The 24,327-nt window shown below is 45.8% G+C and overlaps 5 protein-coding genes across 8 annotated transcripts; 1 reads left to right on the forward strand and 4 right to left on the reverse strand.

Moving 5' to 3' along the window:
- Window positions 1-16: 16 nt before the first annotated feature.
- LOC117185660 (uncharacterized) lies at window positions 17-1,576 on the forward strand. Its single transcript, XM_033385922.1, has 2 exons — window positions 17-366; window positions 425-1,576. The coding sequence occupies exons 1-2, from the start codon at window positions 108-110 to the stop codon at window positions 1,102-1,104; spliced, it is 939 nt and encodes a 312-aa protein (XP_033241813.1). The 5' UTR covers window positions 17-107; the 3' UTR covers window positions 1,105-1,576.
- Window positions 1,572-3,552, reverse strand: mthl11 (methuselah-like 11). The gene is made up of 7 exons (XM_001358157.5): window positions 3,080-3,552; window positions 2,872-3,022; window positions 2,620-2,805; window positions 2,299-2,559; window positions 2,069-2,237; window positions 1,808-2,002; window positions 1,572-1,748 (listed from the first exon to the last, which is right to left on the reverse strand). Exons 1-7 carry the CDS (start codon window positions 3,530-3,532, stop codon window positions 1,658-1,660), a joined length of 1,506 nt encoding a protein of 501 aa, XP_001358194.5. The 5' UTR covers window positions 3,533-3,552; the 3' UTR covers window positions 1,572-1,657.
- A 423-nt stretch (window positions 3,553-3,975) lies between these two features.
- Window positions 3,976-4,416, reverse strand: LOC117183323 (probable G-protein coupled receptor Mth-like 11). Its single transcript, XM_033376848.1, has 2 exons — window positions 4,171-4,416; window positions 3,976-4,110 (listed from the first exon to the last, which is right to left on the reverse strand). Exons 1-2 carry the CDS (start codon window positions 4,332-4,334, stop codon window positions 4,026-4,028), a joined length of 249 nt encoding a protein of 82 aa, XP_033232739.1. The 5' UTR covers window positions 4,335-4,416; the 3' UTR covers window positions 3,976-4,025.
- A 561-nt stretch (window positions 4,417-4,977) lies between these two features.
- On the reverse strand, window positions 4,978-6,164 carry LOC117183222 (probable G-protein coupled receptor Mth-like 11). The gene is made up of 3 exons (XM_033377226.1): window positions 5,580-6,164; window positions 5,371-5,521; window positions 4,978-5,312 (listed from the first exon to the last, which is right to left on the reverse strand). The coding sequence occupies exons 1-3, from the start codon at window positions 6,162-6,164 to the stop codon at window positions 5,089-5,091; spliced, it is 960 nt and encodes a 319-aa protein (XP_033233117.1). The 3' UTR covers window positions 4,978-5,088.
- Window positions 6,165-6,281: 117 nt separating this feature from the next.
- On the reverse strand, window positions 6,282-24,319 carry cwo (transcription factor cwo). 4 transcript variants are annotated; one of them, XM_015183083.2, is made up of 4 exons: window positions 24,088-24,319; window positions 10,171-10,294; window positions 9,249-9,570; window positions 6,282-9,181 (listed from the first exon to the last, which is right to left on the reverse strand). In XM_015183083.2, the coding sequence occupies exons 1-4, from the start codon at window positions 24,180-24,182 to the stop codon at window positions 7,572-7,574; spliced, it is 2,151 nt and encodes a 716-aa protein (XP_015038569.2). In that variant the 5' UTR covers window positions 24,183-24,319; the 3' UTR covers window positions 6,282-7,571. The 4 variants fall into 4 exon arrangements, with proteins under 4 accessions (XP_015038569.2, XP_001358195.3, XP_015038567.2 ...); XM_001358158.4 differs by lacking the exon at window positions 24,088-24,319 and adding an exon at window positions 16,696-18,277; XM_015183081.2 differs by lacking the exon at window positions 10,171-10,294 and having other exon boundaries at window positions 24,088-24,316.
- Window positions 24,320-24,327: the final 8 nt, after the last annotated feature.

Here is a 24,327-nt window from a genome sequence, read left to right on the forward strand (position 1 = left end):
TGGAAAGGTATCTCTCGCCCAGCCGCGCAGCTAATTCGGCTGCGGCTGCTGTCGCAGCTCAAATCTACAACCAGAAGTCGCCGCCGCTCTCGCAGGCCACACAGCAGATGCTCAGCTACAAGCCTGTGGGACCCTTGGGGGCGCTCTCTCCGCTACAGGTGTCCATGGCCAAGCGTTTCGAGATTGGCGGCTCTATGTCGCCCAATGCAGGCCTGTCCTTTCTATCGCCCCGACGCGATGAACCCCGCATTGTGGAGATGCCTGTGCAGGGCGGAGTAATGCCAGAGAAGCCGGTATGCACCAAGAAGCTGAGACGCCGCTATGTGGAAGAGGACGATGCCACTTCAGTTATCACCAGCGAGGAGGGTAAGAAGGAATAAAGAAATGTAAACGATAAGAAAAACATTGTCTCGGTATCGTTTAGATGACTGCATATCGCCGGGATATCACACATCGCTGCCCATGGAAGTACACGGCTCGTGCTATTCGGAAATGCAAATGATTTCGCACGCCTCCTATCAGCGCCTGCGCTGCAGCAGTGTGGTAATCACCCAACACTCGTTCGATCTGGAGACCTTCACGTACTATGTGATTAGTTTGCTGTGCCAGAAGCACCACAAGATCTACAATGTGTTCTACGACTGGGCCTACGAGGTGATTAGCGTCTGCCCCCTGAGCCAGACGGTCAGCTGCCTGCTCATGGCCCAGTTCTCGGCACGAGATCAGCCCTACGCTCCGCTGACGAACTGCCTGCACTGCACCGGCCGCATAGACTGTATGTTCCACAATCGCCAGTACGAGTGTCGCATACTGTTCACCTGGAACATGGAGAGCGGCCAGTGGCAGGTCCTGGACTACGGCGAACTTCGGGAAATGCACGAGCTCTTCAATCCACTGAAGCGTCTGTGCAAGTCGCGCCTGACCTTTGCCCAAATGGCCAAGAAGATGGCCAAGGAGATGACGGAGAGCTTGAACAAGCTCCCCGACTATGCCTCCAATCTACGTGTGCTCAACTCTGATATTAAGAAGTCAAAATCGTATATCTGCGATCTCGACAACATGGTGGAGTTTCACCTGAAACGCACACCCCAAGGGACGCTCTGAGCAGCTCTGAGAATCTGCGGATTCACTTGCTCTCTGCCAAGATTTTTTTCGTACAACTCGCAACGGTTGCGTGCATCTAGTTCAGTTCTAAACACAACAAAAAACGTGTGCTGTATTTAGTCTTTAGTTACCTACATACCTACATATTTGTATATCTTACTTAGTGCAACGAAACGCTTTTGCAAACGGTCCTAATTTCGACTGAAGTCATTTAAGTAATCTACGATCTAGGTTCTAGTGGAATTTCGTAAGGAAAGAGGGCTTGGGCCAAGGGCTCTGGCTCAGGCTCTGCTCATCATACATTTATACTTACAATAATTGTATACTTTTGATATTTGAGATTGCAATTCAACTATTACTTTAATATTAGTTAGTAACTCTACGAACTACGGTACTAACGATGCCAGTACTAATTTAGTTAGCGGCCGCCCTTCTCCTCTGCAGGGTGTGCATAAAAAATATACAACTTTAATCAAAATATCTAAATATATTTCCAAAAAATACAATTTCCTGAAATGTAATACAATCTCCAATCAATGGAAGAGAGCCCCAATTAATTCCTTTCGCTATTACCAAACTTGTCTGAATCCGGATTCCGACTGCTGCCGGTAGAGTCCGTTGCTGTACTGTACCTGTTTTGGATGCTGAAAGAATTCAAACAATTTGTAATGCAAATTCTCTTGCTCTCTCTTATAGATCTTACCGGTAATGGATTGACCGGAGTATGTCGCAGTTGCAGAATGTGGCCAGGAATATGATCATGCCCTGACTGCAGTTGATCAGGTCAGCGGCTGTAGTGAATTCCTCAAAAACCTTCTCCATATAACAAATAAATGCCATGATCTCCAGACACCAACTGCCGCCCATTATGATGAACAAACGCAGATACACGCGGTAGCTGAAGATATTGAATATTGCAACCAATGAAACGATTGGTAATGGCACCGATTGGTTGCCCACTTACTTGGCTTTGTTGGTGGACTTTCGTTGACGTTCGTTTTGGTTAAGCACCTGCTGATTCTTCTTGTTCTCCACATAAATGTATCTGCTTGTCAATGCAAACATCGTCCCGTTGAGAAGTATCAACATTATGAGCGGCGAATAAAAATAGTACATGGCCGACCATCCTTCCGCTATAAAGAAAAAAAAGCGTCATCGCTTGGTTCCAAGAACAGATACTATAGATCGACATACTATAGATCCAGCATGTGTACTCTCCCACACCGGGTGTGCGGGGGTTCGCCGAATTGAACTTGGTGAAAAGATCAATCATTAATATCCCCACAGTGAGCACGGCAGCCGTGCTCCAAACGATGATGTTATAGTTGAGGAAGCTACTCCGGCTGTTCCTGTTAAACTCGTGAAACCGGCGCAGCGCGAATCGTCTCCACAAGTCGAAGCTTATCACCGACAGCCAGAGAAACGTGGCCATTACAGCGAAATACCCAGCGTATCCTGGAAACGTAATCCAGTTCCGTGTAGTGCCAGTCATCAGAATTATATTCTAGGCCTTACCATTAATTTGACACAACAATGAACGAGGGCGAAATAGATCAGACATACTGATGACATTCAGCAGGAAGGTGGCTGCCAAGCAGATGAAGTACAGATTGCAGCACTTTCCATGCAACGAATGGAATCTGGGCAGCCAAAAGTACACGGCAATGGTAATTACCATGCATATTATGGAAGCCGACTTGACTAGAAAAAAAGGAATCGGCCAGATCTCTTGAACACTCTCTTGTGTGGCTCATTTTGAGAACTTACCGTAGCCCATGACCATGGAAGGCTCCACAACGCAGCTGTAGGGAGCGATGGTATAATCGTAGTATGTTATGTTCTTCGCCTTTCGCGGCTGCAGGCAATACTCCTGCTTGGAAAGGTTCTTCTTGTCGTAATGCCGCAAAAGTTTTCCATCCTAGACAGTGCATTAGTTTTATTTGTATAGAAATGGCAGAGATATACCCTAACAAACCTCGAACAGGGTCCACTGATCTTCAGAGGACGATTCTCTGTCAAGTGCATAATGAGTCTTACATGGCAGAGGTAGGTCTTCCTGCACAAACATCTCTGTCAAAATATGTTTACTCGCTATCGATCCATCATCTTGCATTATATCCAGCGTCATGTCGTAGGATAGTGAGTTCTCTTTCTTGGAACACCCGAAACTTTTCATCCGCTTTATCATCGGACAACAGAATCGAATGCAGGTCCTCAACTTGCACACACATCCTCGGATGTGCTTGGGCACGGATATCCTATCCCCGTCGTACTGGATCACATAGTCGTAATCTCCAGTGAGTCTCGCAGGAACTGTGAGATTCTTGTATCTATAAGATCCATTTTCTGCCTTGAAGCCGCTCGTTATATTGACCGTATCGAAAAAGTCGCAATCGGGGATGTCGTTAGTCCGCACACCAATGGCCATTAGGGTGCTCAGCAGGAGCACGGTGCGGCTATATACGCGGCTATTCATTCCGAGTGGCACTTGTAATGCTAGTTTTCCGTTATGTCGACTAGTCGGTCCAACGACTCAATCCGTAATAATCATCCGACTTGGCTCCGTTTAATGATATCACACATATACTTGCTATATTAAAATGATTCCTTGGAGTCAAGCAGTTACTTTTATCAGCAAAAGCACATGTATGGGTGCTTGGGCACATAGTATAGAGAAATATTTGATATCGGACTGTAATTTACAAGAACATCATGGAATTAAATTTAAATCGCTCTTCGAGGAACGGCTCAAAACTGCTATGCGAAATCTCGTCGTTCTGAGACAGAACCATCGACTCTTTCTGGAGTCCGGGATATCTATGATAAACCAATGTACCCAAAATCTCAGCTTTAAAACAACTACAAAAGAAATTTTCCAAAAATTTAAAAGTTTATTCAACGTTCCCATAACAATAGGGAATTTATTTCATATCCTGCTTGAGCTGGAAGTCCTGTGTCAGACTGCATGTTGCAGACTCAACTCCACTTAACCGTCTTTCGTGGGTTCTGAAAGAAGTAGTTCAGTTTCTTTAAAAGATACATTAGTGACAGAGATAATGCACTCACCGCTCACGGATGGCCCTGATCATGTCCCTGTTGCAGAATGTGACAAGGAATATTATGATCCCCTGGCTGCACTTAATAATATCAGCTGCTACAATCAAGGGCTTGCAGAACTTCTGAGTTTCACAAATAAATGCCACGATTTCCAGAACCCAACTGCCGCCCATTATGATGAACAAATGCAGATACACGCCGTAACTAAATAAAATATATAAAATAATGGGCCTATAAGATACATGTCTTAAAGAAACTTTTACGATTTACATTAAATGTTAAGAAACCTCATTAGATCTCATTCACTTTTGGGAAACTTGAATGGATCTGAATCTATAAATGAAATATGTAATATACAATCATACCTAATGACAAAATATACAATTTTGGATTCACATACTTAGCTCGATTCTTCGACATTTGTTTCTGTTCGATTCCGTTTAACTTTTTTGAACTGATCTTGTCCAACAAGTAAATGTGACGGGTTGTCACAGAGAAAATTGTTAGGTTGAAGGATAACAATATCGCCAGCGGAGAATAAAAATAGAGCATTCCCGACCAACCTTGAGCTAAAAGATATAAGAGATTTTCCATAATTCAGAGACAGAGTTTAAATCTTAAAAGACATATACCTAAGATCCAGCAGGAGAACACGCCCACAGCAGGTACCAAGGTTAAAGTTTTGTCTAGTTTGCTGGAATATGGTACAAGTCTGTCTACCAAGAATACGATCAGAGTCAGTGCTCCAGCAATGCTCCAGACGATGAGGTTATAGTTGAGAAAACTCCTCCTTCTGGCCTCTTGGAGCCCTTGCGACCGACGCATAACGATTCGGCTCCACGCATCGAAGCATATGACGGAGAGCCAGAGAAACGTGGCCATCGTTGCAAAGTACCCAGCATAACCTGGGTTACAAAATGTGTTTGTTTATCGAACATGTATCAGGTGGGATGATTGTATGATGCTACCATTAATAGAGCATGCCATTTTGCTGTCGAATACGTTGAAAATGCTGAAGACATTCAGCAGGAAGGTGGCTGTCAGGCAGATAAAGTACAGATTGCAGCACTTTCCGTGGAGGGATTGAAACTGGGGCAGCCAAAGGTACACGGCAATGGTAATGGCCATAAATATCACAGATATCGCCTTGACTGGAAATAATATTCAGAGAAAACCATACTAAACGATCTATTCTATTTTAGTCCCTACCATAAGCCATTGTTCTGTCCGGATCTATGGAGCAGTTGTAAGGAACGATGGTGTAGTTATAGCCTATTTGTTCCCTTGACCTCCGGGGCTGCAGACAGTAGTCCTGCTTGGAAAGGTATCTCTTGTCGCATTGTCGCAAGAGCGTTCCATTCTAGAGGAATGCCTTCCATTAATTTGATTAGAAATGGAAAAATTATATGCTGTCAAACCTCGTATAATGTCCACAGATCTGTGGTATATTTATGTCTGTTTAGGGCAAAATGATTGTCACAAGGCAGTGGTAGATCCTCCTGCACAACAAAGTCCTCTAAAACGTGTTTACTTGTTACTGTTCCATTGTCTTGGGTTATATCCAGGGTCATGTTGTAGGCGTACTTGTTCTGGCTTTGTGGCGAGCACCTGTTGTACTGCATCACTTTACTCAGTGGACAACAGAATCGAATGCAGGGCTTCACCCTGCACACACATCCTCTTGTGTGGCTGGCCACCGATCTGCTGGCTCCGTCGAACTGGATCTCGTAGTCGTACTCCCCCGTTAGAGTCGGGGGAATGATGAGACCTCTGTAACTGTAGGATCCATTCGGGAACTTCCAGCTGTTTGTCAAATTGACAGTATCGATAAAGTTACAATCGAGAATGTCAGCAGCGATGGTGCCAGCGAATAGGCCCAAAAAGGTGCTCCAAAACGTGCATCCTGAATGACGACCGATCCGTTGCACTACTTGATGCTGAATAAACTGGTCCAGTGCCCCACTCGGCACTCTGTCCCAGATTCCGCTGAAACTCCGAGTCATAGATATGCCATATCTGCTGCGGTCAAGCCAAAGGGTTGGCCCTTTGTGCGTCATTACTCATTTTGAGTATCGGTTATAAAAAGAGGTACCACTCTGCAAGGAATACACAGTGGGGGGTTTCATTTTGTAGTGGTTTTTATTACATCTGTATACACATATAAAATATATTAAACAGTAACGTAGTTGTATATTAACAGTACCGTAGAGCAAACGTAATCATACAGTCGTTACACATTAATTCAAAAGATCAATAATCGTTTGTGCTCGGTTTAGCCAATTATATCGTTTCCCCAGAAACAGGTGACAGTCGAAACAGGTTTAATATTTTCCTTTATTCCGCTGCGGGATAACAAAATAAAACACAAAGAAATAAATCAACTTAGGGGCTGGTAGGGGTAAGTAACTAACTATAGTATTAGGACCGCATTTCGAGAATGAAACTTGGGCTTTCTTTCTTTCGGTAATAGAAAAGTTTTTGGGTTTTTTGTTTTAATTGTTTTTTTTTTGTTTTGTTTTTTTTTTAGCTCCTCCTTGGGATGTGTGTGTGATAACCAACGAACTTAAGATAATTTGTCGCTAGAATACAAACTTAAACGAATGACAATTTGCTTTGCTAACAATATTTACACATCGAATTCATACATACTATATAATAGGTAATATTTCATTTTGATTTGTTTTTATCCATTTCCACTTTCACTTCCGTTTACGTTTACGTTTACGCTCTACACATATCCTCTTTGACTAGTGGTTTACTATATAGTACGCGTATGTATACATATATTATATATAATATATATTTTAATATGTACGTTTGATTGGGAGGGGGACTCCCGGTGCAGGACCCTCCCCCACTTGGCTATAGACTACCTGATTTGAAACCACAACACTTATGTAATTAACACTGCAAAAACGTTAAACTCCTAAAAAAAATACATTTAGTTCACAATTAGTTGTTGTTTTTTTTGTTTTTGTTTTTTAGTTTTTGTTTTTTTAAAATCCATTAGATCTTTTACGTGGGACTGACTCTTGGCATCATATTTAGCACGGTACGGTGTACATTTTGCATATTTATTTTACATTTCTATGCTTTATAATAGACATTGATTTATGGTGAATTTTTTGTTGCTTGTTAGCTTTGTTCAAAATAGTTGGCTAGCAAAACTATTTTCCTCTAATTTCTCCCTCTAAACATCTACTTTTCGATCTTGTCTAGGCTCCCGACCATCCAGCCTTTGAGGCTGTTCCGATCTAATCCAAAATTATCTTTTATCCTCCCTCCTCTCCTCTCATCTCTTCTCCATGACGCAGATGTCGCTTGGTTTTTGAGTTGAGATTAATCATTTGATGATTATTCACAGAAGTTCTGAGGTAGTTGTTCCATCTGCTGTTCCATCTGCTGCCTCCTTACCAGCTGCTGTTCATGGCCTGCTCCAGCTTGGCCTTGGCCACCGCCGCGGCGGCCACAGCCGCCACCTGGGCAGCCGCCGAATTGGCCCCCACCACGGAGGACAGGGGACCACCGGCGGATGCGGAGGCGGCTGCTGCGGCCACTGCGGCCTGCTGTTGCTTGCCAGCGGCAACGGCGGCAGCGGCTGCAGCGGCGGCCAGCAGGGAGGCCGACGGGGAGCTGGGCATGAAGTTGACATTGATGTTGATGGGATGCACCACCGGCATGCTCGAGTAGCTCTTCTCCAGCAGGTCCATGCCGTTGAGGAACGGCACCAGGGCGTTGTAGTCGACATTGAGGGGCACGTAGTAGTTGCCCTGGCCGTGCAGGGCGAAGATGGGCACGGTGAAGGAGTGCCGCGGCGCCAGCGAGGTGGTGGTGCTGCTGGGAGTGCTCAGCTGGGCTCCGGCGGCAGCGGCCGCGTTGAGCTTGGCCAGCAGCGGACTGGAGTTGGAGTTGCTGTTGTGCAGCTCCGACTTGATGTCCTTGATGTCGCTGAAGTTGAACGAGGGCGAGGGCTTGCTGTCCTCGCGCAGCATCAGCAGCTGGCGGGGCGGATTCGGGTTGCTGGCCTCGCAGTGCACATCCAGGGGGTGCTCCCCATTGGCCACAGCCGCCGCCGCCGCTGCTGCCTCGGCCATCTTGCGCTTCTTGGCCATGATGGGGGCTATCTCCGGCTCGGTGCCGTCCTTGGAGTGGTCGGAGTGGGCCTGCATGTGCGAGTGGTCGCTCTGGAGATGGGACGCCACCGCGCAGTGCTCGCTGCTCGTCTCCTCGTCGTGCAGCTCGTGGACGAAGCGCTCCTTGATGTGGTTCTTGTACTTGTAGTTGTTGTTGTGCTCCACCTCGTGCGACGACTCCGAGTAGTTGCGCATGCGCACCGACATCAGGCTGTCCTGGGTGTGGTTGTGCCCCAGATGCGGATGCTGCTGCAGCAGCATGTCCCGCGGCGGCGGCGAGTGCATGTTGGAGGTGTCCGTGTGGAGGATGGGCTCCCGCGACGAGTCAAAGTCGTGGTGGCTGCTGTCCGTGTGGTGGTGCGGGGCAGTCGACGTGATCACTGCCGCCTGGTGTGGCAGCTGCTGCTGCTGCTGGTGGGCGGCCATGGGCGGCGCCACCTTCTGAGCCACCGACGCGGATGTGATCGTTGGGCAGGTGACCGTGCTGGGGCAGGTGGTGGAGCTGGCTGCATTGCTGCTGCCAGAGGCGGGCAGAGGGCCCGTGGAATTGGTGGGAACATTGTCGCCAGTGGCGTTGCCATTCCCATTGGTCAGGGGCAGCTTGTTGGCCGCCTCGAGGGTGGTGGAGCTGGAGGAGCTTCCGCTGCCATTGGCAGCCACGGCGGCAGCAGCGGCGACTGCCTGCTGGTTCCGATGCAGCTGGTTGAGATGATTGCGGAAGCTCAGGTCCTTGACATCGTTGTGGTCCTGGCTGTGCTCCACGTCCGAGGCCCCCAGCATGTCCCGCAGGTGGCACAGCGGCGGATGGTAGGCCTGGTGCGGGCTGCCGCTGGAGGCGCTCACATTGTCCGGCATGTGGCAGGTCCGCGAGGACTTGTAGCACTCGGCTGGAGGGCAGACAAAGAGGGGGTTAGAATATGAGTTTAAGGGGGGGAAAAGATCGAATCCACTCACTTTTGAACATGTCATCGATGTGCTCCTGCAGACGGCCCAACAGGCGGTGGCAGAAGTCCTGCATGTGGACGTCGTAGAGGAACTTGGCCGCCTCCTTCATGCAGTCCATGTACCCGCTGCGGTAGTCGCTCTCCTTCTGCAGGCACTCGCTCTGCAGGTGCTTCAGGTGTCTGATGGCCATCTCGATGATCTCCGTCTTCTCGATGCGGCCACGGCCCTTGCGCTGGTACTGGGGCGGGATGAGGCGCGAGAGATCCGCCAGGCAGGAGTTCATGCGATCCCGGCGCCGCTTCTCGATGATCCGGTGCGATAGGGGGTCTTGCTGTGGGGACACGAGAGACACATAGAGAGCTTCGATTAGATGCGGCTTGCTTGGGGACCAGCGACAGGCGGGGGGTGGGGAGATAGGCATTATCCTAGTAATGATTGGTCGGCGGCGTTGGTTTTTCTTCTGATTTGTAATTTCATTTTTATTTTCACTTTAATTTCGGTTTTCTTTTCTTTATTTTATTCGTTCTTTGTTTCAACATTAAAAAAAAATGGGTCAAAAGCGGCGGTGGGCGGCGTCGGTGTGCGTGGGGGGCGCAGGCATCGGCCTCTCGCGGGCGTGGCTGTGCGTGAAGTTCTATGTATGTGTGTGTGTGTGTGGGGGTGTGTGTGAGAGTGTGACAGATACATAGATACATCGGCATCGTCCAGGCGCTGCACTAAAGCTTCTCTCGCTCTCTCCCTCTCTTTTGATCCTTTGATCTTGTCGTCGGTCGTCCGTCTTTTTTCGCGTGGTATTCGCTTTTATTCGATTGTATTCGTGTTTTTACTTGTCCAAATTCAAATGTATTCAAATTCATGTTTTCACAATCGAAATGATCAATGAGTGATCGCTCATGATCAGTTTCTGGATCTCTAAAATTGTAATATTTACCCTCGATGTTTTATTACGTCTTCCTGTGGCATATTCAGCATCGTCCTCGCTGTATGCCGTCGCAGAGGTGGAAAAATTTAAGCTAGATTCTGTGCAATAAGGAAAACTGGAGACAGCTGCTTCGCTATATTTTCGTTTTTCGATATGCAAAAGAAGTGGGAAGGATAAAGATAAAGAAACACAAATAAGTCCAAATTTTGTTCAAAAAATGTATTGTTTTTTTTGTTTGTTTTTTTCTTGTTTGTTTTAGTTTTTTTTTTTTAATTTTTCATTTCGATTGTTTTTCGGTTTTAGTAATGCATTTATTAGGCGCATAACTTAGCCTGACTTAGGAGTAGTAACTAGGGCTAATTAGGGCTAAGGATTAATATGTTTATTTCGTTTCGTTTATTTCAGAAGCTACAAAATACAATCTGCAACATGGCTGCAACGGAACAGAGAGAACATAATAAACATTAAACGTGGATTAAAGCACCAATTGGCATCGAGATTGAAGGATCTTGAGCCAGCATTCACCCTGACACTGGAGAGGGGCGGAGGGGGGGCGGGAGTGTCGCTTGGTTGTGTTTTTTGTGTTGTAGTCAGAAAAAGATGGTAAAAATATGCCTTAAAATACGATACGTAATTGTTTGTTGTTATTCCAGGATCCAGGATCGTTCAGCATTGTGCATTGTGCATTGTGGATTGAATGTGGAACCCATTCGCCATTTCCCTTTCAGACATGCCAAAAAAAATTGTTTTTCATTGGAAAAATCTATCTCGCCTTTTGGTATGGGGAAAAACCAATTGAAACGAGCCAATCCCCACACGTTTTCACGTTTTCATATGCACTCCATATATTAGAGCGGCTAATTTTAGCCTCTACACGTTTTTATTGCCATGTGCCAAAAATATAATAAAACAGAGAGAAAGAGAGAGCTAGAACTCGAACCCACTGAAAACACAACAGGAAAAACTGTTGCCAAGCGCCACAGAGAAAATTCACTAAATGCCAATTCCCGAACCAAAACAAACAAAAATCGCTTGAGGTACGGATACGGGCAATCATAATGAACGGCGGCACGGCGTGGGCCAAGTCGAAAACGCTAGAAACCAAAATAACCGAACGACCAGAGCACCAGAGCAGCACAGCAGACGATACAAAGAATAAGTGTCAGGGCTCTGGGGCCTCTGGCGGCGATAAGCGACAACAGACAACAAACATTAAGCAAATATAGTATATGTATATATATCTATGTATATCTATTTGTACATATCATTTTATAAAAGATATACTAGAACGCACCAGTCCATGGCGCCTAGAACTTGTTTATCTGACAGCAACACAGCCTCTCCTGCCACCTAACATCTACCAGCTAGTGGCCCCTCCCTCTACTAACTTGTTTTCAGCTGGTCGTGGCGTTTAGCACAATTTGCATTATTTGATCTGTAAGCCATAGCCAATTATCAGTATTTGAGTATTTCGAACTGCGGCTCACGCTGCGTATGAGTAATGCAAAACAGATTTCAATCCAATCCAATCCAATGGTTCGCCTTGGTGGCGACTCTCGAGTTGATTGCACTCTGCCCGACCCGATTGTCCGAGTGTCTCTGTTTGTTTTTTGGGGGACAACGTGAACAGGGCGTGTACGCCGCATCGGTTTACATCAGTGGCCAAAGAGCAGGCGTCGGCGAGAGTCACCAATCACTCGCTTGATTCATGCGATGGCACCCCAACAAGTTGGCAACGTGCCCCCTTTGGGCTGCAGTTCCTACCGTTTGTTTACGTTTTTTCTCTTTGCTGTCGCACTATTAAGTAATTGGCCCCCCGTAAATATAGGAATGAGGTACGAAGAACGCTCCGAGGCGACACAGACATCATCATCATCATCTACAGGTAGTCTCTGTGACGACAGTCCCCGCTGATCAGTCGCCCATTGCTTGCCAAAGGCATGAACAGGCACGGCCATTTTCCGTTCACCCGATTTCCCGATTTCCGATTCACGTTTATCTCTCATGCGTGTAGCGGTGACAATTACCCATACCCATACCCACACCCATACTCTCGCTATGCTATCGATATGCCACTCAAATGAACTTGTTTCCTGGCCTTATCGGTACGGTTGTAAGGTAACTAAACCCCAAAACTAGTAGATAAGATTACGCAGCTGTACACGTGACGATGTTTTTTTGTTCCTTCTATTATTATGGCCATAAATACTGATATAGTAAGCCAAAAACAACTGGTTCTTGGCAGTTGTACTCGGTTTAATCTTGGCTAATAGGCGTTGGGGAATTTACAGAATAAAGATTATTTGTTTATGGGGCCCCCGAAAGACGTCAGATCTGGGATACAGGGAGCTGTAAGAACAAATAACAAAGTATGGTATATTCAAGTGACTCACATGAAGTGAGTGATTCATGAATCCCATAGTTTTCCTACAGATTTGGGTCCACCACTTGCTTACACAACAAAAACGAACAAACAAACGGAACGGAACGGTACGGCATTCAATGCCACCAGAGATCTGTGTCAGATATTTCCATATTGACATTAGGCAATGGAAATTGTGAAATCTGAAATTCTGAAATCTGAAATCAAAAGGAAAACAACTCGACAACAAACGGTGACGTTTTTATTTGATAAATCAATAATTGGAATTCCTTGAATTGACAATCTCTTGATTTTAATTAGCAAAAGTGGGCGGGGTTCTCTCGGTCTGATCAACTGACCTTGAGTCGAGGAGGGGCACATACATACATATATACATGTATGTATCTCTGATGATAAGATAACACAACAACCGGTACAACAACCCAAACAAGCCCGCAAATTAGCACGAAATTTAACGAGAGAAGTGCAGTGTCGAGCATCTGCGATCACGTGAGAGCGAATGGAAACTCATGAATATTCACATATGTATATTCAGGTGGAAACTGAATGGCTGAGCGGGCACGTGATATACTGATGAGACCAGAGCCCACAGACCCCCGACCAGAGCGGGAGAGCGACCCTAAAAAGTTCAGTCAGCTACCCGTAGAGTGCTGTTCCAGCGAAAACCAATTGGTTTTTTTTTTGCCAGCCCCAAACGTGCACACGTGCCGGATGGATCGCCTGGCAACAGAGCCGCAACGAGGGCAACCATACCAGGGGCCCCCTGTAAATTGCACTCTGGCGTGCTGGTCTCAGCGAAAAACAATTCAATATATAAGCAGCTACTGGCGCAGACACACAGATACAGAATGAGAAACAACAAACAAATTGGACACACAACAAAGGCCAATTGAAGGCGGTCTGTCGTTTGGCTTTTACGCACACGCAGCAGCCAGAAACGAAGTTTCGAGATAGACCAGAGAGAATGGAAATGAATGGAAACCTCCGATGAATAGAGAGGCGACACAAAGTAGCCGCCGGCTTTGTTCCAAGGGAATTCCAAGGCAATGAATCATCAAAGAAGTTCGGAGTTGATTTTCGAGCAACAGTGAAGATCGGAACATGTTCTTACACCCCGTCCTTCGATCCGTTACTCTTTGGGCATGGGGAAATGCATATCAAAAACAATATTTCCACTGCGAAAACTTTCCTCTACCGCGTACGCTTCCAATTCCAAATGCTAATCGAATGCCAACGATCTCCACAACCCCACACACACATCAGTGTCCATCCGCATTCCCCAACTAATAGACAGCCACAAATGACCCAACGTCTAATAAGTGGGTCAAAATAACACATTCACATCGTTTAGTGGCAATCAAATGTGCAGCAATGTGCAGAGCCACGGAGCCCCGCATCCACCATGACTCATGCGGACCTCGAAAAACGTCGACGTGGAATGCATTAATCATTGGAAACCACCATGGAAACCAGAGTGTCCCGTCTTCCGTCCACCGTGTCCCTCCCCCACGTATTTATGAGAATTTCTGTGTGAATTCCGCCATGCATAGTCGTACGAATATAAGGCACGTTTCTGGCCCGTGAGGTGGTGACCTGGCGGAGGAGGGTCATCATCCAGAGGAGTGTGGTATGTGTGTAGCTGCATTGGAGAACGTGTCTACGTGCCCGCCATCGAAATGCTAATGGACGCCGCGACGAACACAGAACCGAGAGGCCACCAACGGAACGATGACGATGACGACGACGACGATAAGACTGACGCGTCGGCGGAACGAATTGGATCGATGCGAATCGAGATCGCAACGGGATTCGGAATCGTAGAAATTTTAAGATCAGCTAAAAATATTTGTATAATTTATAACACTTCTTTCGGGTATTTATAGACTTCCTGCAGCATGCGTTTGTTGTTTTTTTTTTGTTTATTTGGAGAACGATATATCATACTGGCAGTTTATTAGATACATTTACTTGTTGTTTGCTTTGACGTGTTGTCTTGCTGAACATTTGTGAGTTGATTAGCCTACATGATGGGCCCTTTTGGATGTATAGACAGATACACTGGGAATCCATAAAGGGCCTCATGTAACACAAACGTAGCCAGCAAACAAACACACTTTATCAGAGTTCTTTGGTAAGACACACGCACACGCACACTTATCACTTGGTCACTGGGGGATCACTAGGGCGATCACTGGGGGATCACAAATGTATATATATTCGTATTCGTAGTGGTTCCAATGGTTAATGGCGTCGTTGACAAGATCCCGAAATCGAAAACAACGAGAGACAGCTGCGTTTGCAAGTGGATAAGCCCTCCTCCTCCTTCTCTCCTCCTCCTCATCATCATCATCAACATCATCATCACAATGGCGTCTGCTGGGAAAGAGGTGGGTCTGGAGCAACTGTCTCGTCGTGCAACAAACCCGAGATCTCACTGACGCATGGAAAACTCTATAGATTAGATATACTCTCGTACACTCTCTCGCACACACACACACACATATATATATGTATGTATATGTCTGCAGTAGTACTCCATATTATATGGCGGTGGGGTGGCTGTGCGTCACGCCCGTTTTGCTGTTTATCGCGTGTTTGCTTATCTCTTTTATTTGTGTTTCTTTTTACTTTATCTTTTCTGTTGTTTCTTCTCTTTCTTTTTCGGTTGTTTTTCATCTCTTTGGCTGTTGATTAAAACGGAGGGCGCGTAATGCAAATTAAAAACACTCGAACGACGACGAAGACGCGACAAAAGTGTGTTTACTTCGAGGGGCAGTTGATAAGGAAACACACACACACACACACACAATCGTTTGATCACGCGTGCAAAGGTGTGTTTTTTTTTAACGAATCGAACCGCACCGATCGTCGAAAATATTATTGAAAATGTTTATGAACTGTTTGTATCGATAATTATCACGGCTAGAAGCATGCTATTGTTAGCCACACGTGTGGTATGCGTAATCAAACCATATCGTATACAATTATGGAAGCCCCTTCTCTCTGGAAATTGGAAAACAAATCAAATCAAGCTGCATATTTGATGATGGGGGGCAGGCCTTTGTACTATATTTATAGGGTTGAGAGCAAGCCCAGGAGTGGCCAGTGAATACCAAAATAGCCCAAATATAATACTCAATCAAATAAATACGACAACAACAAGGAGGTACAGGGGAGAAAGACAAAACTTGTTGACCTTCAAAAGGACACCGACTGGCACCCATGTCTGCGTCTACGCCTACGCCCACGGGACACAGCACACAGATATCGGGACACGGAGGCGAAGACGAAGGCACCCCCCCTAGGCAGACACACAAACACGTGTGTACCAGACCCCCCACACCCCCCATTCGATGGCCAATCAATGGAACGGGGCGGGGTGCTATTAACTGATATTTATAGCCACGTTTTGGCCGTTGACATTTAGCCGGGAATAAAGCTCGCGACCACTCGGGGGCCGCGACTAAATTATTGAACGACTCTCTGGCCACACTAACGGACAGACACCCCGAATTCGGATCCGAATTGGGTTCCACTCGGACACGTTTAATGAAATTCAAGTTCAGAAATACTCGTACACAAAAACACAGATGCGGGAAGGGGCAGGGGCATGGCAGGGAGTGGGGGAGATTGGTTTGGGGGAACGTCACGTTTGGCGGGTCGTGCGTTGCTTTTTGTGTGCCTCTGTTTCTGTTTGCAAAAACCCGAAAAAAAAGATGAAATGAAATAAAACTAAAGCACAAATCCGGCCAAGAATAGATCGACGACAGAGTCTGCCCACGTTTTTAGCATGTTTTCTCGCCCGATTTTCGCATTTCACGAGTGTTTTGCAAATGTTTTCTAGCTCAAAGGCTATAAATAGAGCCCACACGATCCACACCCAATCCACAGCACGCACACTCGCATACACACACACACAACAGCACTGCGAAGGCCGTTACAAAGCCAGACGACGGCGACGGCGACAACGACGAAAAAGAAGAAGACGACTTAAGCTAACAACTAATTTTGGAGACTAAAATCTACACTAAAACCATTAATTAATGCATAGACTTAAGCGCGCAGGTGAAAGTGAGTGTTTTTTTTTTGTTGCATTTTTTTTTTGTTTTTGTTTGGAGCTCTGCTTCGGCGGGGTCCCTGTTTATACCTACCTCTCATACTTAACCGGATGTGCGGCATGTCCGTTCGATTCGTTCCAAAAGGGTTCCATGCTGCTGTGGCGACTCCCGGTCCCTCCTGCTGTTGCGCCCTCTGCTCCGGCTGTGTCTGGCTGCTCTGCTGTCCTGGACTGCTGCTGCGACTGCTGCTGCGTCAACGTGGCTTGCAGTTGCGGTGGAATGGTGGAAGGTGGGGTGCGCTCCTTACGTCAATGCAGAAATAATTGTACGAATTCCAAGATAAATGCCGGGGGGAGGGCGAATTATGGCTGAGCAAACAGGTTGTCGACGGGTGGCGGCGAAGGCGAAGGCGAAGACGAACACGAACACCGACGGCAAATTTAGATCTACGGCGAAGCAAAGCTCTCACTCTCTTTCTCTCTGTATCTCTCTGTCGCTCCTTCGGGTGGTTTGTTACACAAGGATGGCCGTTGCGGGTCGGGTCGTTACTGTTGTTACTGTTATTTAGGTACAATTTGGTATCACACTTTTGTTGCACTTCTTTCGATGAATAATATCCAATACTCGTTGCACTTGCCGAACACGCTGCGTTGTTGCTGTCTTAGATATAGCATAACATTCCCGAGCTATGTATTTATTTATGTTGGAACGAATGGAATTATACCGATAAGTCTGGCCAGCTTGGGGTACGGTACGGTACGGATTGGACTGTGGCTGTCAGGGTCTTATCAGCAGCTAGGTTAGCCTTTTGTTTGCTCGTGTCTTTCTGTGTGCGTATGCGTGTACGCTGGCCAGGCGATAACGAAGCGGCGATAAAGCTATTTTCTCCTTGTTGTACTTGGCAGCAGCTCTACATCTATTTTTGGTGGGGGGGGGGCAGCAATTAAAAGTGCACTTGTTGGAGCATCCACTGTGGCCTCTCTCCCTCTTTCTTTCTCTGTCTCTCACTCGCGACGATTTGAACAAAAAGGCAACAATGAATAAATGTCGAAAAACGTGATTACTGCTGCTCGGCGCTCGGCGCACTCGATTCGGGGGACCGTTTACACGTTTTCAGCTTTTATAAAATTTTGTATAAACTTTTATTTGTTTTATTAATACACGACACGACACCCAGCAGCAGCAGCAACACCAACAGCAACAATAACTTCCTTTCACAGTGGAATTTTACCAGCAACAGCGCCGCCTACATACATTTATATACATACATACACACACACACACACATCTGTAGGTGAGAGCATATGAGCGATTTGGTATGCGTGTGCGTGTGTTTCACTATTGTGGCACTTTTGTACATATAATAAATTTGTTGCTGCCTCCAGCTAATTTGGCCGCTGCTCTGCTCTGTTGTTTTTCTCTTTTTTTGTTTTTCGTTTTTCGTTTTGGTTGAACTAAGCAGTTTTTTCCTCCGTTTGTTTGTTATTTTGCACAGTCACTTCCACTGTACGTAAACGCTCTTCGTCCGCGTCCGTTCGGTGCCAGAAATAAAATGAATGAATGGTACCCGCCGAACGGCACGAGACCCCGAAAACGACGGCTAGCAGCGCGAATTGATGACGTTCGAGATTCCCCGAGCGCGGCGGCTACACTCGGAGATAGTCGGAGAGCATTGTAGGCAACATGTGAGCACGGAAGAGAGCAGTGAGCGAGCCAGCGATAGATGGTGCTCCGGGCTCCACGTTCCGTGTTCGGCCCCAAACACATGTGTGTGTGTGTGCGTTGTGTGTCGCCGATGTTATCGCATTTCGTGCGCCGCGAACGTGATTGCCACAGTGGGGCCAGACACCTTGATTTGCGGCACAAATATCACATGGGCACCCGTAGTTTGAAGATTATTTGTATAGTCTACTTTCGCAGACAAGCCCCTGCCATTGACAATATACTGAAAAAAGGTTTACCATCTTAACATAAATATAAATATAAATAAAGCAGAGTATCATCCCGGAGTAGATTTCGCACTGAGAGCTAAATATCCTTTTCGTCTCTTACCTAACATTGGCCTTAAAAAGAAACAAAATGTAGCACTGGCAAAGAAATGTTTACCATGATGTTTTCAGATGCCTGGCACAAACATGTTATCTCCCGGAGATTAACAAATAAAAAGAAAATCCACATTAATTTATTGTATTTCGAATCAGTGTGCCCAAAGCATGTGAATTCGAATCCGCGAGCACTGTGCTCTGCCGCTGCCGGATGACTAGACTTCATTTTACGGTCGCCGTCGCTGTCGCTGTCGGCGCACTTACACCACTAAAGCTGGGTGTTGTTGTTGTTGATTTGGGATAGGCATAAATATGTTGCGTGTAAATTATATTAATAAGCATTTACTCTCTGTGACAGACTGTTATAAATAAGCTAGCCATATGTTTTTCAAGTACAAATATCTGATCGAAGATGGGCACACCCACACCCGGTCTTGGGAACATTGAGATTGAGCCATTACAATTACAGTGTAACTCGATTGATCAACATTGTGTCTGTGCCGGCCTGACCCTTAATTTAATGTACCTTGGGCAGCGGGGACCACTCAGAAAAAAATAAAAACAAAATATTCAAAATATATACATAATAATAATAAAGCGAAAATCAACGACGCAAAAGCCCAAGGCATCAGCCGAGCAACCCAACAACAGCAGAGCCAGCGGCCAGCACGGCAGCGGCATACAATAAAACACGTGAACGTGACAAATTCCAAAGCGAAATCCAACAGGGCGGCGGCTGAGAGCGGCAGGCAGAGAGAGACAGAGAGCGGCCAGCTTGAGAGCTGATAAACACTCGCTTGGCAACAACAATCGGCACGAATGTGAACACATAAACACTTACACGCTGGCACGCACACGGACACGGACACACACATGCACTCGAACATGTCGGCCGACATTTTGTTTTTATTACAGCGCGCAACAGTGCGTTGTTTTTGTTCCTGCTGTTTTTCGTTTCGTTTTTCTTTTTTTTATAATCAAAATAATAATCATACGCTGCGTTGTCCCGTCATCGATGTCTCTCTCTCTCTCTCTGTCTCTCCCCTCTCATTCCTACTCACTCTCACTCTATTGACGACCAGAAGCTTAACGTTTTTAATCGAGACACGTTGAAAGTGGCAAATACACAAAAAAATTCGTGGCGCATGACGTAATTTCTCACGCGAGCCGAGCATGTCAGCCATTCCACACAGACACGCACACACACAGGCAGAAAGAGACTTACACACACACACACACAATAATGTAAGACCTCAAGTTTGTTGTTGGTCACGTGTCTTTGAAATGTTTTTGCCTCCAGAAAGCTCACTGTGTTTATATTAACGCCGACTCGGAGTCGGTTTCGGACTCGGATTCGGTCTCGGATTCGGATTTGATTATTTAATTTCCATTGTGTTGGATTTTCCAGCTTGTTGATTGTATTTAAATGGCAGCTCCGGCTATTTTTAGAGCCGGCTCTGGCCCCAAAGGTCACGCGAACAAACACAAATACAGTCGCAAGAGCCGCGATCCGCGGTGATAAATGACATAAACGTGTCCAATTATCCACTGGGCTTGCGTAACTTCAGATTTGGCCCAACCATTTGAGCCATGGTCTGGTGAACGGTATACCCTGTCAGGGAGAGGGTCTAGAAGTGGGCTCTGGGGTGCAAAGATTAATTAGTTTTCGACCCTAAGGCCTTGCCTATTCCTATGAAAACTAATCTCTCTGTATTCCTCGGATTCCCTTATCAAATGACATGATGATTCGAATAACAAGTGATATTTTTCAAATGAAATCAGCTAAAGCCTTGAACAATCAAATTTAAAAAACATAAAGCAGAAATTTTTTGTATGAATCACTTCTTTAAGTTTCACTTTCACTCACATACATACACACACTATCGTATAACTCTTTGGATCTGAACTGCCAGGGTATCCCAAGTTTCGGCTAGGCCTTTCAGTCGTGCTTTTGTTTTGTTTTCGCTGTTTGTTGATCTCAGAGCTAATTATAAGTGGCACGTGCACTCGTATGGCATTTCGTAACGTATGGGGCCCGAGGTCGCAACGGAAATTACACACATGCCCGCCCCATGTGAGGCACGTGCAAAGACATCAGAACTTCTGGAAGCGGCTCAAGTTACTCATGTGGTGTGGCCACATTCCCCCACATAGGGAGCGAGCAGTGCCAAACCAGCCGACCACCCAGCCACCCAGCCACCCACCCACCACGTTATCGCGGCAGTAGCATATTTATTTACTGTGCGGCTCGGCTCGGCTCGGCTCGGCTCTGCTTGACTCGGCTCGGCTCTGTCCGGCTCGGCTCTATGCTCACGTGTTGCTAATCGTAGGTGCGCTACGTGGCCCGCCTCTCGTCTCGCGGCGCTCGGTATTTCCACGAGCATGAAATGCAATCATCCCATGAAGTGCAAAAGAGGAGGAGGAGGGCCAGAGGCATTTGCAGTGTGACGAAAGGTTTGCTTTTCGAAAACGAAACAGCATAACACAAAGGCAAACACTTGTAGATTGCCCTCTCATGTTTTCCTCTGGAGCGGGGAGGGGGAAGGGGAGCTTATCGGGCTCGTTTGTTTATCCCCCCCATTTGGCTGGTTAAAGTTTAATCACGAACGGTGAAAACTGCTCTGCAGGGAAAACCCCAACGAAAGTACTTGCAAGCAATGGTGAGGCCTGGCGAAACTATTTGGACATACGATTGCCTGGAGAATGCACAGTGGGGCGAGAGTGCCAGAGGATTGGCACCCATTCCAAAACAGGTCTCTGGGAAAACATTGTTATGGATGAATAACTTTAACAACTGTAATTAATAGTTTGTCTAGCGGAATGATTTCCATATGCCACACTTAGAGTTAAGTAACATCAATCGCTGGCTAATTATTCAACAATATACGTTATCCCATATGCATACATCAACCTATATACATATATATATATCAAGACCACTGTGCCTGTGTGCTACACATCAAACGCTTATGATAACCACAAATAATCGTGAGGCAAACTTCATTTTTGTGCCTTCACACACAGGTGCCATTCACACCTGTAATTGGGACTGACATTGACGAAATCACCGGACCAAGAAAGGGCCCCAGGCCCCCGGACCCCGGCAGTGAAGTGGTGCAGAAAATGAGGGCTCTAATCGTGTTATATCTTAATTGGAACCTCTCAACTGCGCTTATCGCCTCATCAGAATCAACAACTTGAGATCGCGTGAAATGACAGAACATTTTCTTATCATCCTGCGAAATTTCGATTTCAAAGTCGAGGTGAAATCTAATAAAAAAAACAAAAACAGCTGATAAGAACTAGTACTATCACAATAAAAACCTAGAAAAAAAAAGAAAAGAAATGTTAAAATAATAACAAGTTGAAACGAACACACAAAAATTCAAGTAGAACGGGTCAGAAACTACATACATACATATATAATACATACAAGTATTTGAACAGAATATTGCGATTGTAGCTGCTGGTGCTGCTCTTTGCTGATATTTCTATTTGATTCTTGATGTTGTTGTTGTTGTTGCTGCTGTTATGTAGATTAGAAATCTCGAGAAATGTTTATAAAAAGCCCCAAGCGAGAGCCCCCAGCACAACAGACAGGGACAGGGGCAACGACACGTGCGCCCGCAGCTGGACAAATATAATATATGTATAATTTTACACACACATGCCCGTATATACAGGTATTTTTTAGTATATATGCCAGGGAATATTATTAGTCGCAGATAGAAATGGTGTATGTATGGACATTTGAGCTATATCGGTGATCGCTGAATGTCAAGTGGGAGGTGAGAAGCTCAGCTCAAGGACGCAGCGAGGAATTCTGGATGGAACAGAACCCCATTCCAAACAGATACCAAGGGGGTGGGGCTAATTTGAATTGCTCTTAATGAGGCTTTAATAAGGTGCTAAAGATCTCAAAGCCGCAATTATTTGCACTTTTGAATGTTTATTCCTCAAAAAAAGAGGGTCATTAATATATGTACATATTTTTAGGCTTATGCAAATGTGACATATGTTTTTAAACGCGTTTTTATTATTTAAATAACTGAATAATAATGAATGAAATTTAAAGAATACCAAAGTTTAACTACCTCTAGCAAAAACTGATGAAATCGTTTAACATTTTTGCTGTTTCCATTTTTTGTGTACACTAATTTCAAAGTCTCTATAGCTCATGGTGGATAAATTTTAGCTAAGGAGGTATGTGTAAGAAAGCCTATAAAATATCCCTGATCCTAAACTACTATATTTCATCCCATTCCCTCCATTTCAGTTAGTTTTGATGAACATTCTTTAATAAATGTATATACATAGTCCTCTATCGAATTTTCGCACTTCCTATTTACTTGCCTCATTTGCCATCCATTGATGATTTGGATCGAGTGTGCTTACGGCTACGGCTTTGAGTTCTACTATTGGCCGGGGTTGGGTTATGTAAAACCTACAAATTGTTACACGTTTTGCATTCAAATGTTGCCGTTGCCTTTTCCGTTGCCGCTGCTGTTGATAAATCAAGCAAAATCAGCTTGAGATTCCAGGCAACGAAGCAACGACAAGGTGACGCCGCCCCTTTGGCTGTAACTCTCTGGACTTTGCTTCTATTTTGTTTTTTTACTTGGATTTGCATGGGAAGAGCGGGCCCGCTGCTCATGGAGGAAGTCGCGTTAATTATATGTACACACACACACACACACACACACACACACACACACATACTATGTAATGGCATTTTCATTTGCATTAATTGAATTTGCATGTGATACGGGTACATATACGGGTGTAGTACTCCGGGATATCGGAAATGGGAATAACGCTAGAGTCTCGCCAAAAAAGTCTGTTTTGTGTGTTTCCTCTACCATTTCTTTATAGTTTTTCTTTCTTCCTCCTTCTCTTATTTTGTCTAATATTCCTCCGGTCTTTGAGTGGACGTAACCCAGGTGTCTTAGCACGTAACGCATACGACATGGCGGCAGTCGAGAGAAGCAAACAGCGCTCTGTCGCAGAGGCAAAGACACAAGCACGTTGCAACAGCTGCCACAAGATGTACATAAATATGTGCCCATAGCTGTATGCCCCTGCATCGTCTGTGTGTCATGGTTATGCTATATATTATATTATATTATATTATATCCCGACTTCTATGCGTGGGTGCCGTCCCCCAATGCCATGACAAGCTGCCACGGCAGCCCATCGCCCGAGGAAACCACGTAACAAAAACAACGACAAACGTGCTTCTGCCGGGTGCCTCTGCGGTGGGGCAGCAGTCACATTTTCAAAACAATGTGGGAATCGCGCGTGTCCATGAATTGTGGGGCCCGCCTGCCTGCCTGCCTGCCTGCCTGCCGCTGACAGCCAGTCTTGATGATGACAACAAATGCATTGGATTGTGATTGGTGCGGATCGGATCGACTAAAGACAATTACACAAACCCACTCACCTTCTCCAACTGCGATTGCGATTCTGCCGCCCGCCAAACCTCCACTCCAACGGGTGGAGGGCTGACGAGAGGCAGAAACGTTTTGCATATTCCATCAGATCCAAGGCATACCGGTAGATTCCAGGTGCACACGTGTCTCCGCAGAGACTGGCACTTAATCACTGTAACGAGAGCCCCTTTTGGCTGGTGGGGTAATTAGGCAAAGGGGGGCAAAGTGCCCTCCGCTGCCACAGTCGACTC

This window comes from Drosophila pseudoobscura, chromosome 2, assembly GCF_009870125.1.
Source record: "Drosophila pseudoobscura strain MV-25-SWS-2005 chromosome 2, UCI_Dpse_MV25, whole genome shotgun sequence".
NCBI classification, from domain to species: domain Eukaryota; kingdom Metazoa; phylum Arthropoda; class Insecta; order Diptera; family Drosophilidae; genus Drosophila; species Drosophila pseudoobscura.